At 50.0% G+C, this 12363-nt stretch overlaps 3 protein-coding genes across 3 annotated transcripts; 1 reads left to right on the forward strand and 2 right to left on the reverse strand.

Moving 5' to 3' along the window:
* Nucleotides 1-1762: 1762 nt before the first annotated feature.
* Nucleotides 1763-5391, reverse strand: N7532_009804 (peroxidase/cytochrome P450 family protein; the record flags this gene model as incomplete). Its single annotated transcript, XM_056622295.1, is given in 9 exon segments — nt 1763-1773; nt 1787-2066; nt 2126-2780; nt 2829-3077; nt 3095-3360; nt 3411-4525; nt 4575-4816; nt 4888-4985; nt 5038-5391. 9 exon segments carry the CDS (start codon nt 5389-5391, stop codon nt 1763-1765), a joined length of 3270 nt encoding a protein of 1089 aa, XP_056469711.1.
* A 1966-nt stretch (nt 5392-7357) lies between these two features.
* N7532_009805 (T6SS phospholipase effector Tle1-like catalytic domain-containing protein) lies at nt 7358-9172 on the forward strand (the record flags this gene model as incomplete). The annotated part of the gene is made up of 3 exons (XM_056622296.1): nt 7358-7471; nt 7524-8619; nt 8742-9172. The coding sequence occupies 3 exons, from the start codon at nt 7358-7360 to the stop codon at nt 9170-9172; spliced, it is 1641 nt and encodes a 546-aa protein (XP_056469712.1).
* A 2784-nt stretch (nt 9173-11956) lies between these two features.
* N7532_009806 (uncharacterized protein) lies at nt 11957-12274 on the reverse strand (the record flags this gene model as incomplete). The annotated part of the gene is made up of 1 exon (XM_056622297.1): nt 11957-12274. One exon carries the CDS (start codon nt 12272-12274, stop codon nt 11957-11959), a length of 318 nt encoding a protein of 105 aa, XP_056469713.1.
* Nucleotides 12275-12363: the final 89 nt, after the last annotated feature.

Raw genomic sequence — 12363 nt, forward strand, 5'->3', positions numbered from 1 at the left:
CAGTGCGCTAATACTCACCTCTGCAGGTGCTTTAAATCTTATATATTTAGTCTTCAATCACTCTTCTGCAGACAGTAGTTTTTGCCACTTCCCCGAGCTCGCACGAAATATTTTCCAGCAGCCAGCGACGCCGGGTCAAGCTCTCAAATGCCTGGCCCAGGTTATAGGCCTCAAGCTCCTCCTCCTGGATAGAAAGTATAATGATTATGTGCTACAGCAGACCCTGAAGGCTGCTGCGTTAGGTCCGGATCGTCAGATTTCTGACGTCGAAACAACATACAACATCGGAAGTCGGGTAGCGATCATTGCCAGTTGAATCTCAGACGGGAAAGCCTGCCTTCTGGCCAACTATCATGGCACCGGTCGGCATGCTAGAATGTCAGCGTACGATTTTTTGATGTCTCAAAGTCAAGACCACAATCCATCGTTGTGGGAAGTGTACGTGTTCACCTCTCTTTCCGTGCTGGGGCCACAGTCATTCATAGATAGACTCAATCTGACCGCTTTCTAGTGCACGATGCAGCGTGGCGCTCCTGATTAGGGCAGTGATAAGATCCGAATAGTGCGGAACCCCAGCGCCAACACCATGGTCTGCACTAAATCAGGCCAAAAATTCGCGAAGTGTAAAGGCGACGATTTTATCTTCTTGTGCGCACCAAAAGTCATCGCCATCCCACTGTCATCTACGTTTACACCATATCGGGACACTACGTTGGAGCCTATCCGGGTTTGATTGTTATTCTCTTGGTTTAGCACCCTGTGTCCCTATGCACCCCCGTGCGTGTTGGTTTATGTGCGCCCTCTTCCCCTCTCGATCCGACCGCCCCAAAATTGCTTTGCATTGTCTTCCATGCTCTCTGCAATTGAGGCATTTCAGGAAGCAAATTAAAAGATACTCTCTGAATATCTCTCTGTTTAAGAGATATAGGCAGTAAATAAAGACAAAGCTCCGCAGCAGCCTTTATATAATTCCATCAGTGATAATAAAGAGAGTGTGTGAGGGCTTCGTACTTAGCATAGTTTACGTCAGACTCGGCCGCTGCGGCCCGGGCCCTGACGCTTCAGAATGGACCATCTTCCCCCTCTCTGGCTGATTTCTACATTCCACGTAGCAGAGTGATAAGATATCTACATAAGCTCAGACAGAGAATTTTTCTCAGGGTGTAGCAGGGCCCCAAGTTCTATCTACAAAGGCACTGGATAAGAGACCACAGAAAAGTATTAGTGAAGATTGAGAGCAAGCGGCTATTATTGAGAATAATATAAATAAGCGTGGCGAGGCAGTTGATCTTCCAGCCGAGACTGCCCCGGCCGGGTGCTTCGGGGCTGGCCCACACAGAATCGTGTATCTGGTCGACTCGTAAGCGTTCCAGATTGCTTGATGGATATGAAACTACAAACATGTAATATAGATTATGCAATAGAATGCTTCCAATGCTGTTTTCCGAAAACAACATACATCCCAAATTCATCTAAATAAGTATATCCACGCAGTAAGATCAATACTCCGCAATATCATAAAAACTGCATATTTTATGCAATCTGTAATCTTCCAATGTTTGCACTGTTTACAGAACCGGGGGTAAACCTCAAAAACGGCGGTGCGGCTCTAGGTCCTCGTGAACCGAACCGCCTCAGGTTCACGGTTCTAGGATGAGAACCTTAGACCCGCATAGACCGAACCGCGATTCATGGTGAGGTCTAGGTCGGGCAGTCAAAGTGTACTTTAAGTGCTGCAAATAGAAGGTCAGTATCGTTACTGCTAGATAGAAACTTTTGCACGTACTCATCGGGAAAGCATAGAAGCCCGTTTCGTCCTCCAACATATAACTGTAGAAGTTGTTCGGTCGGGGGATCTTCTTCAATTCACCTTGAGGTCCAGGAGCCCGGCGAAGATTGTCCAAGCGTCCCACCACGCGAAGCATGGCGGTCAGAGCAACCTTGCTAGCCTCTTTGCCCAGGCAGGTGTGGGGACCTACGCCATAATGAATATAGGACTCCATAGGGCGATCGAGACGGACACTATCCGGGTCGGGGAAAGCATCCGGGTCCCGATTGGCATCCACCTGAACATGGTCAGTACACAGTCCGCTCCAGAATTCGAGTGATAACATATAGAGCATACAAAGCTGACAAATAATTTTTCACCCGGTTTGATGTTCACACGGCGGCCCTGGTCCTTCAGAGTGACGTTAGTCTTCGCTTCGCGATACGAGCCGAATGTTCCATGGAGACGGATCGCCTCCATGCAGTATCGCAGGAGCTTGTCATCCGATTCAGGTGTGTCTTCCTTGGCTATACGATTAATATGAACAAGATGCTTTTGGCCTTTGTCGGAAAGATAGTAGTCAATGATCTGCGTGAAGACCTGAGCCTGGTTGGGCACCATGGCGACCGCCGTGGGCATGATCTGGGACCAGGTAATCTCAGATGGACCCAGCCCAGTTTCAAGGAGGCGCCGGATCATATGGATGCCATATTCCTTGAGTGGATAGCCATTGGCGCGGAAGCTGTCAAAGCAGGATGAGAGGAACCCAGACGACTGGGTTTTCTTCACGTTCGCCTCGACGATTCTACCGAGCTTTTGGGCGGCATCTCGCGCCTTATGGCGTAGGGCAAACGACTTGGCTGGGTCAACATCAAAGAAAATCGCCGTGAAGATGACAGCCATGATCTGGTACATCTCGTGTTCGGTGAAGATACCATGGGGATGTTTCTCTGTTTTGAGGGGGAGCGAGAAGATGCTTGAAGCAAAGTGAACATGTGCCAGGTTTCCGACGCTGCGAACACGTTAGGGATACGATAAACCCAGGAGAATGGATACTCACTCGCGGGTGATGTCGACCTGCATCGCACGTCCCAGTTGGCATGACTTGTCGTTCAGCAGCCGCTTCGTCGTGGAAAGGTAGAATTCTTTGATATGCTTACGCCAGTGACCAACATACAGCGAATTGCCCATCGTTTGCCGCTGGCTGTCATGGAAGGACGTATCACCAGAAAGCATAAAGTCGTAGCCTCCATCACCAAAGACGTAGCTAGTCGCCTCGCCCCAGGTGACGTGGAAAGCGTCCTGGTCACTGAGGATGTGACGAACATTGGGGTACGCAAAGATGTTCGTCCGAGGTGGTATGAAAGCAGGCCGGTCCCAGGAGTAATCCGATTCTCGCCCCAGGCTTTCCATGATGACTTGGTTCTCCCCGGGACAGTCATGGGGTAGTGGGCATATATCGAATTAGGTTTGAACCAATGTGGGAATGCGCGTAAGGCCAGCTTATAGAATACACAGCCTTGGTTAATTTCCAAGTCGTAGTGGGATTCGGTAAAGCCCCAGTTGGTCAGGTTCCTGGCATTATAGTCCACCTATGGACAATTAGTTTCGGTCCTCCCCATGTGGTGTAGGAACAACATACGGTGTAAAACCTATCTCCTCGAACCAGTGCGACCGCATCAGATAGCACGGCGCGCGAGACAGTGTATCCGGGGGCAATTCCCACCCCCGGGACCATAGGCTCCTTGGCCTCTTCCGCTACGATGCCGGGATATAGCTCCACATAGTCGGGCTTTTCGTACAGGTGCCGAAGGCAATTAGCAACCTCCGGGTCGGAATTTATTTCCTCGAAGTTTCGGTATGGCTTCAAATCAAAGAATTTGCGAAACTCGTTGAGGGATCCGACGTTCCATCGTCGCGCTTGTTCTATGCCGAGGATCTCCACCGCGCGCAGCACCTTGGGCACATTGCGCGCCCCGAAGGATCCGGACACACTCTCGATCGCATCTGTCAAAATCGCCACCAGCTCCTCGTCCTTGAATGTCCCATCCACCTGCCTTTCCAGCTGGGCGAATGTCCGTTTCGATGGATCGGGATTAAGATTCTTTCCGTACTCGCCCAAGGCGCCGAGAAGCTCATCCACGGATGCCTCATCTCCCGGTTTCCCAACCAACTCCTCGTATGCCCCTTCAGTCCACTGCTCATCTTGCTCGCTGATGGTGCTGTGCCAGCGGTATGCGAGGTTGAATTCCACGGAGCATTGGTTCCCGAGTCCAGAGGGCGTCATCTCAAGGTCGCCCATTCGGGCGCGGGGATCCAAGCACCAGGTACTGTTGGTGCGGTTCAAGTTAATAATGGTGCGGAGGTAGTCGTAGAGGGTGATGTTGATATAGAGGCCGCAGGTAATGAGCCTCCCCGTTTGGAACAAGTCATTGTCGTACTTGGCCCACGCCTTCTTGGCCTCTGCTGCCGATAACTGATCGTCCTGCGGCTTCCCAAATCGACCGCTTTCGTTGATCTCCGCGAGTTGCTCAACGACATAGTTGTGGAACCGGTTCAGCATGACCAAGATCACGCCACATGCCGCTGGGAGTGCCTGCAGTCGTGGCTCCGTGAAGCAGTCGGGCTTCAACTTGCCATCCTGGAAGGTTCGGATCCTGTCCTGCTCTTCTTGGATGTCTCCATACAAAATGGATAGGTCCAGATAGGAGGAAGTGTTGTTAATATTTTCGTCTTTGCGGTCGGTTTGGAAGATATCTGTCTAGGATTAGTCCTGGTTGGAGTTTGCGTGACGGACGGATCATACCGTGAATAATCAGCGAGGCCCAGGTGAAGAAGATACTGGAGACCTTGTTAGGATGGGGCGTGAAATTCTCTCGAGCAAATAAGCTGTCGAAGACCAACCCCGGGTCCGGGAGATTAGGCGGACGAATCGTCTCGGGGCGGGTGGTGCGAGCATATTCCGTCCGTGCAGCCCCCAACGAGGGAAGTGTGGGGTTATTATAAGAGCCATCTGCACTCCGGTACGCATATTTCTCTCCAACATATCTGTAATTGTTCAGTCCCACGTACATCTATCTCAGTGAACGCCATCATTAGGCATGCGGCGGGATACCTACGCCAGTGGGGGATGAGGGAGAGAATCCCAGAGTTCGTTGAGAAAGACGTTCGTGAGCTTTGTCCGATTTTTGGACTCATCTGGGAGTCTGCTGACCAGCTGCAAGGCAGAAATTTAGTATTGGCCCTGTGGTCCTGCGCAGAATACTCACCTGGATCACACGCTCCATGAGCATCGTTTTGTCATCCACGTACTGGCCAGTCACTTTGTTCTCGAGGAAGGACACGAGAGTGCCCGCATCCTTAATTCCTAGGCTGCGCAGGTCCGCCCAAAGGCCACTACTAGTTTCGTCCTCGACGTAGCTTCCGTCGCCGGTCTCCGTGGGGAGAGGGCGGCGAGCGGCGTGAATGACTTCCCTGTACTGCTTGAATTTGGAGGACAGCTCTGCGTCTGCCTCACTTTCCTTCCTCGCCGGCAGCTCTACACTCGCAGTCTCTCTCTGCTCTCCGGGCGTGGACAGGTGAGAAGCAGTCGCCTCGCCATCTGTGTTGGGATTCAGCTTCATCCTGGTAGATATGTCTGCGACTCGATTTGCAGAGGCTATGTCAAGGGTATCTTTCGTTTGGTGGCAGTTTTGCTAAAATAGTTCGCGCACAACTGGGAAGAGAACGGAATATCTATGAGTCTTTATTCCGTCCTTAAGCTCTCACAACCGCCCCAGGCCCCAGACGGTCCATCCTGGATACCCGGATACATCGATCTAAACTGCTACATTGCCTGTAAGGCGTCAGCCTGACATCACCCGATAATTCCCATATGAATGCGGAAGAGAAATTACATACTGATTAACAAACACAATGTCGAACACATTATTGTTGAGTTGGAGCCGTGGCTGTCGGGCAACCTTCGTTGTACCGCGCGGAAGCCCCGGTAACCTTCGATCGGTCCGAGTTCCACTAACCTACCTCATTATACAGTCACCGCCATAAGTATCCATACAGAAACCGCGCTAGGACGCGTCGCGCCTACCAAACCCTCATTCTTACAACCAGTAACCACGGTTCCATGTACGCCATTATTATCTATTGATGGTAATTGGCAGTGGAAAAAAGAGCTATCTCTATTCCTCCGAGGCCAAATTACCACTCCGCAAGGCTAATTACTCAATCCGGAAAAACGCGACCGAACTTAATTTATCCGCATGAGTTGTTCAGTACACCCTCGAGAAAACGACGAACGTCATGACAGCGCCAGCCTAAGTCGATCTGGACCACCTCTAATCCTATCACCTACCGATCAGCGACACGTTCTGACCCCAATGAAACGTAACCCCTTTATTACGTCTAACGAGATTTGCCAAAGCGTCGGCGTCGCACTTTCTGACGCGCCTATTCGTCGTATGCTCAAAAAATCAGGATAAGGACATTGGAAAGCCGGTAAAAAGGCCTGGAAAACGTCTGGACTTTGCTTTAAAGTATCGAAATTGAGCATGGGATGATTGGCGGAAGGTTATTTGGTCTGACGAATGCCCAGTCGAAATTGGTAAAGGGAAGCACGAACTTTGGTGCTAGCGTCTAAACCGACCGCACGAAAATAGTAAAGGGAGTTCATACAGTGTTATAATGAAGCTAAAGGGCTCTCAGTTATGATTTGGGCTACGATGCGGTGGTGGCTGTTCTAATATCTTCTTTGATGAATCGGGATTCGGCTTCGTAACGGGGTGGCTATACGCAAATCTCCAATATTAAGGCCTTCGAGTCAGAACTGCCATTTTTATATCTGGAACCGGATTTGCTATTTATACAGGATAATGTCTGAATCCATCCAGTCCGAAAAGTTAAAGCGTGGTTCGAGGATAATAGTATTTCGGTGATAGATTGGCTGCCGTACTCGCCCGATATGAACCCTATTGAACATGCCTGGGCAAAGCTTAAAGAAACTATCTATAGGCTAGATCCTGTTTTTGGATCATTTAAAGGAACCAAAGAAGAGGTGAATGAGCGCTTTTTGGTCCTGATTCAGCGTTCGTGGGAGGCTATAAGGCAGGATTCTTTTGATGACATGGGGTTCGGTCGATGGATTCTAGAATGGTGGAAGATGTAAGTGTACGGTTGCAGAGATGTATCTTTCGGAAGGCGGGGGCACGGAAACTTCTGGTAGGGAACTATAGGTAGGCCATTCAAATGGGGTACATCTGGTTCTCAATTTCTCACCCCCGAGCCTGGCCGGGACCCAGGTCCGTCAGTGCGTCAGACCATCAGACCGTGGCTCACATCAACTGGTGCGAGTTCGATAGAGGTCAATGGACTTTACGCATAGAATATCGTCTATGTTGGCTCAATTAGTCCGCCCTACTTGCTTGTATCTATCCAATCCACAACATGCAGGTAGCAAAGACTCCCCACAAACTGCCTGTGGATATAGGTATATCTCTCCCGGTATCAGGCATACCCCCCGGAAGTCTGACTTTTCCCCACGCATCCCACGAAGAAACGGCTGTCCATAAGACAAGACGACCCAAGACGTCCAATATGACCCAATACGATACTGGGCGGATCCCCAAACAGTTTATCCTGTGCTTCGATGGCACCGGGAACAAATTTCAAGGCAACGAGTCGGACAGCAACGTGTTGAAGATCTTTCGGGTAAGATATCCACAACCCTGCGGACGTTTGCTGTAGCACTCATCGCGTCAAGATGCTTGACCGTAGCGATTGCAACCAGTGCCATTACTACCAACCCGGGATTGGGACCTATGTAACCTCGCAGTCGCTCTCGAGCAAGGGCAGGCTGCAGAAGGTGAAATCGGCCTATCTCAAGGCCAAGGATGCCGCCGTCGGTTCGACCTTTGCCGACCATGTCATGGGCGGCTACAAGTTTCTCATGCGCTATTACTCCCCTGGGGATGAGTTGTACTTTTTTGGGTTCAGCCGGGGTGCCTACGTCGCCCGCTTTCTGGCTGAGATGTTAGACTTTGTGGGCCTGCTGGAAATGGGCAATGAGGAGCTGGTGCGATTTGCATGGAAGACTTTCGCCAAGTGGCAGCAACGCCGCAGCGACAGTAAATCATACGAGAAGGAGAAAGAAGAGCACTTCAAGTACATGATGGCCTTCCGAGAGACCTTCAGCCGGCCGGTGACGCAGATTCAGTTCTTGGGTCTCTTTGACACTGTGAACAGCGTCCCGCGGTTTGAAAACCCATGGCTACAGCGCAGTAAGTTCCCCTATACCGCCCGGACGTCTGCGAGGGTCATTCGGCACGCAGTCGGCATCGACGAGCGACGGGCCAAGTTCCGCCAGGATCTGGTCTCCGAAGTCAAGCCCAGAGTGGTGTCCCGACACTCGCGACTTCGGCAGCATCTCCAGCGACATGGACTCCATGTCCATCACCATGGCCAGTCCGGGGATCCTACGGACGCCAAACAAGCCACAGATGAAGCTCCAGGGGACACTGCACAGCAAAAACCGGGTCCGAATTATTCGATTTATCGGCCAGCTCGCCCGGCTCCTGGTCAATGGAGGGCTGATGGCCCCGGGCACGTACGTGAGCGACGGCAATCTCCCGCGAGGCCACAACAGGAGCGGAGCTACTCTGATGCTTCGAACATTTCAGCAGCGGCCGCAAGTGAATCGTGCGCCTCTGTGGCCACATCCACCCATCTTGGGGGCGACAATGCCACCGGTTGGGACGAAGAAGACGAAGACCTGCCGCAGGACATCGAGGAGGTCTGGTTTCCCGGGGCGCACGCCGACATTGGAGGGGCTGGAAGCTCGGAGACGGCGAGGAATGGGCGTTGAGCCACGCTCCGCTGGTCTGGATGGTGCAGGAAGCCCAGCGAGCGGGACTTCGATTCAGACGGGCGAAGCTGAAGCAGTTTCACTGCTGGGATAAATCACTGGAAGCTGAGATTTTAGCTGGCGCCATGTCCAGCAGAGAGGAGCCAGGTTCCAATGATCGAACAGAGAGGAAGGATTCAAAGTGCCAGGTCGTGACCGATCCGCAGTTCTGCGAGGCCCTGTGCCGCTCGAGTACGGATGGACGGCTTCATGACTGCTTAAAGCTGGGTAATGGCCTACCACCGAGCTCGGTCCTATCCTGGAAGCTGATGGAGTGGATGCCATTCCGGCGCATGGACCTACAGTCGGATGGTGCCTGGAAACCCATTCGATGGCCGCTACCGCGCGGAGAAGTGCGCGACATGCCCCCAGATGCCCAAGTCCACGTATCGGCGATTCGACGGTTGCAAGCCAATCCCGACTATCGACCTGGGAATTTGATCATTGGAGGGGGGGGGACGAGGCGTACAAAAGGCCCCGAAGGAGTACGGCATTGGAATGTGGGATGAGTCCCGATATGTAGGGTGTCCAGTGAGAGAAACCTACATTCGCAAGAATGCCATGGCCCAGTCTGCCAGTGTGCATTGACCTGAATATTTTATGGCCTTGGTCGGGAGTCTGAGGAAGAGCTTTTGGCGTATGCCTGATCAGGTGGCTTGCTATTTTCCTATCTCTCATCAGTGTGCTACCGGTTTTCCTTGCACGCGACGATAGTATTATTATTATTATTATTTATTTTCAGGCTTTTTACGTCCTTGGGTCGTATGAAGCCCCCTAGCTAGTGTGCACTGCTCCGTTGAATATGTACATTGGATGGGCTCAACCCCACACGACAAATCAGCCATCATTCCACCTGCCAATTTCCTAAAAAAAACCACTGATTGACACCTCGAATAGTCAAAGATATGCCGATGCAATTAGACTAGGAAATCAACCGATATCTCCTTTGTACCATCCCAGGCGTCTGGAGAGACAAACTGTTGAACGTATTTCTGCCCGGGAAGTTTGCGATTGGCAAAAGCGCTCGCTGAAAGCCAGGCTTCTCTACATTGTGGTTTTATCTCATTGAATAAGCTTAACAGATCAATTGATAAGGGCTGGAGTGCGTGTTTCCCAATAAACCCAACAAAATCCACAAAAGGTAACGAGGGCATAATTTTATACATATTGGATAAATCAGAGCAGTGAGACTGGCAGTTCACTCAGGAAAAGCCAGGTCTGCACGTTATGTTAAGAGCTCTCTCGAATCAAGAGCCATTTTGAACAGGCTCGGCGAAGCCTTTCACAAGACTTATGCAAAATATGGAAGTCAGAGGCGCCTCCATTATTGAGGTTTCAGGGAAAAATCAAAGATATTTTAGAATAGAACTTAAAATCAGTAGTCCTATACCAGCAAAGCTGATGTTGCTATCCACACACGTCAGCATCAGACGAATTTCGGGCAACAGACAAAGGGCGCGTTATGATCATCAATAGCATCTTCACTTGCACATGCTGGATCCCCTTGGTCGTGGCATGTCCTTTCGAAACTGTCACTACCAAACAGCGAAGTATTTATTTCGCAATCACAATGCTCACGATCAATGTGACATCCTTTATCACGAGTTATCTGAGCCCTGTTGGTATTTCTAATATTGGCCGGCGCTATTATATCCCAACTGCCGTCTGGAACGCTATCAATGGTTGCCATCATTCATTTCACATTCGTGGGGACACAAGCATGACAATTGGAAGAGACTGCAACTCTCTTTTACGGTGACGAACATTTTGTCAACAACGCGATTGCAGTAAATTATGACATGGGGTTGAAGAGAGGGAAGTCTATTGTTCACGAAGAAGTCGCCACACCTAAGACTTCTTCTGAAAAGCAGGTTTGAGGATTTGGCATTCGGTCTCATGAAGAAATAGTTCAACGCAGTTCCATGCTCATAAATGCTCCGCCATAAAACCGAGTTGATTGAAAGACGCTAGTCTTGGATCAAGTGTACTCAGGCCGAAATTTGTGTGATGAAATGTGGGTTTGGAATGATTCGATGAGCTGTTTTATTCAAACCTGACTACTTTTGGGACTCCAAATGTAGACAGCTTTGGGTCACTAGAGCCTGAAGGCTAATTGATAGATTATTATTCGTAGTAGCATAACTCTCTTTCGAAATCTCAACATCAGGTGTCAAAATATGTCTGCATCGTTACATATAGCTGATAACTTTTCTTACTACTAAAACATCTTCGATGGTTGATAGTTAGGGCTGGGATATATGATTATTAGACTTCCAAATGGGTCTCCCACGGGAGTAAGGTCACTCTTACCTCCAATCTCACGAAGCCTTTCCTCCTCCCTAAGTTTGCCTGATTCTGTCTGAGTCTACCTAATTCAGCCTGAAATCCGTCAGGTTTTTATATATCAATTTCATATGTTTTAGTTCAGTTCAGTAATGTACCCTATTCTTAAATATATAGTTATTATGATATAAGTTTTATTAGAAGATTCTCACGAAAAACACCGAAGTCGTAGCTGATTACGAAGTATGGATTACGGGGATTACAAAAGAAGTCACATGGCGAAAGACGCGATAGTGGCGCCCTACGTTCGACGTCGCGGCAGACTGCTTCTCTTCCTCCTTCTGTTACGGCGGACAAGGAAGTGTAAAGAATACTGACGGCAGATCAAAGAAGGCTGTCAATATGGTTAATCACGGGTAGGAGGGACAGTACACGTGGGGGTCGGGGATCATGTGTCCGGTACTGGACACATAATAATTGGGGTACATCTCCTCTCTCACTTGGCCAGGAAACCTCCCTCCTTCTCTCCTTCCCCAAGACTCGCAATGTTCGGACAGCATAGCAATTTCGTTGCCAACTTCTGGCCAGACCGAAGACAGCCGTCACGCCCTTCCCAAGACTTGATAACTTTGTACAGAAAATGCATATTTGCTGCCGATCACTGGCCAGATGATAGTATTGCCGTCACAGTAGGGGAAGCCTAGTCGTGATCGATAACAGGCGAAAGAGTCGTATATTTTATGCCTCTTGAGGCTAAACAAAGACAACCTTGCATTTCGTGGGATATTTACATGGTCCCTCGATATTGACTTAACTGCACCGGTACTGAAGCATACGTTGGATCAAAGAAAGGCGGAATCAAATTAACTCTTTCATCTGTAGGCAGTTGCGGTCTGCGCTGAAAGCAGTCTCTCGATCCATAGTATTCACCCTGGTACACAAGTTCGCTCAGTCATGGCCCATCCAGATCAATACCCATTAGAAAAAAGAAGCCATTTGGGAATACAGATTTATTTAATCCATCCTCCACCCATAGACGTCTGGGCGACTTTTCTCCAAAATCCACCCTCGCCTTTCGTCGACTCGTCCATCTCGGCCCGGAGCACCGGGTTGATGCCCTTCTTGCGCATTTTTTCTTGCTTTTCAAGGGGAATTTTATGCACGGGATGGTCAGGTCCAGGCTTCTCATTAGGGTCATAAGGCTTTGGAGTGATGCCCCATTTCATTGCGGCGGCAGCCGCGGCGGCGCGTTCTTCTCGCGAATGATCTTTCTTGGTATCGCTTGTTTGATCCAGGGCCAAGGTTGATTCGCTCGGATTGCTGGACATTGTGGAATTTCTCGAGGACAGAACTTTAATATTTTCTGAAAGGCCGTTGAATGGGTCGTTCCGAGGGGTCTTTTAAATGCGATCCAATG

The sequence above is a fragment of the Penicillium argentinense genome (assembly GCF_028826775.1).
Source record: "Penicillium argentinense strain IBT 30761 chromosome Unknown utg000010l_segment0_segment0, whole genome shotgun sequence".
NCBI classification, from domain to species: Eukaryota; Fungi; Ascomycota; class Eurotiomycetes; order Eurotiales; family Aspergillaceae; genus Penicillium; species Penicillium argentinense.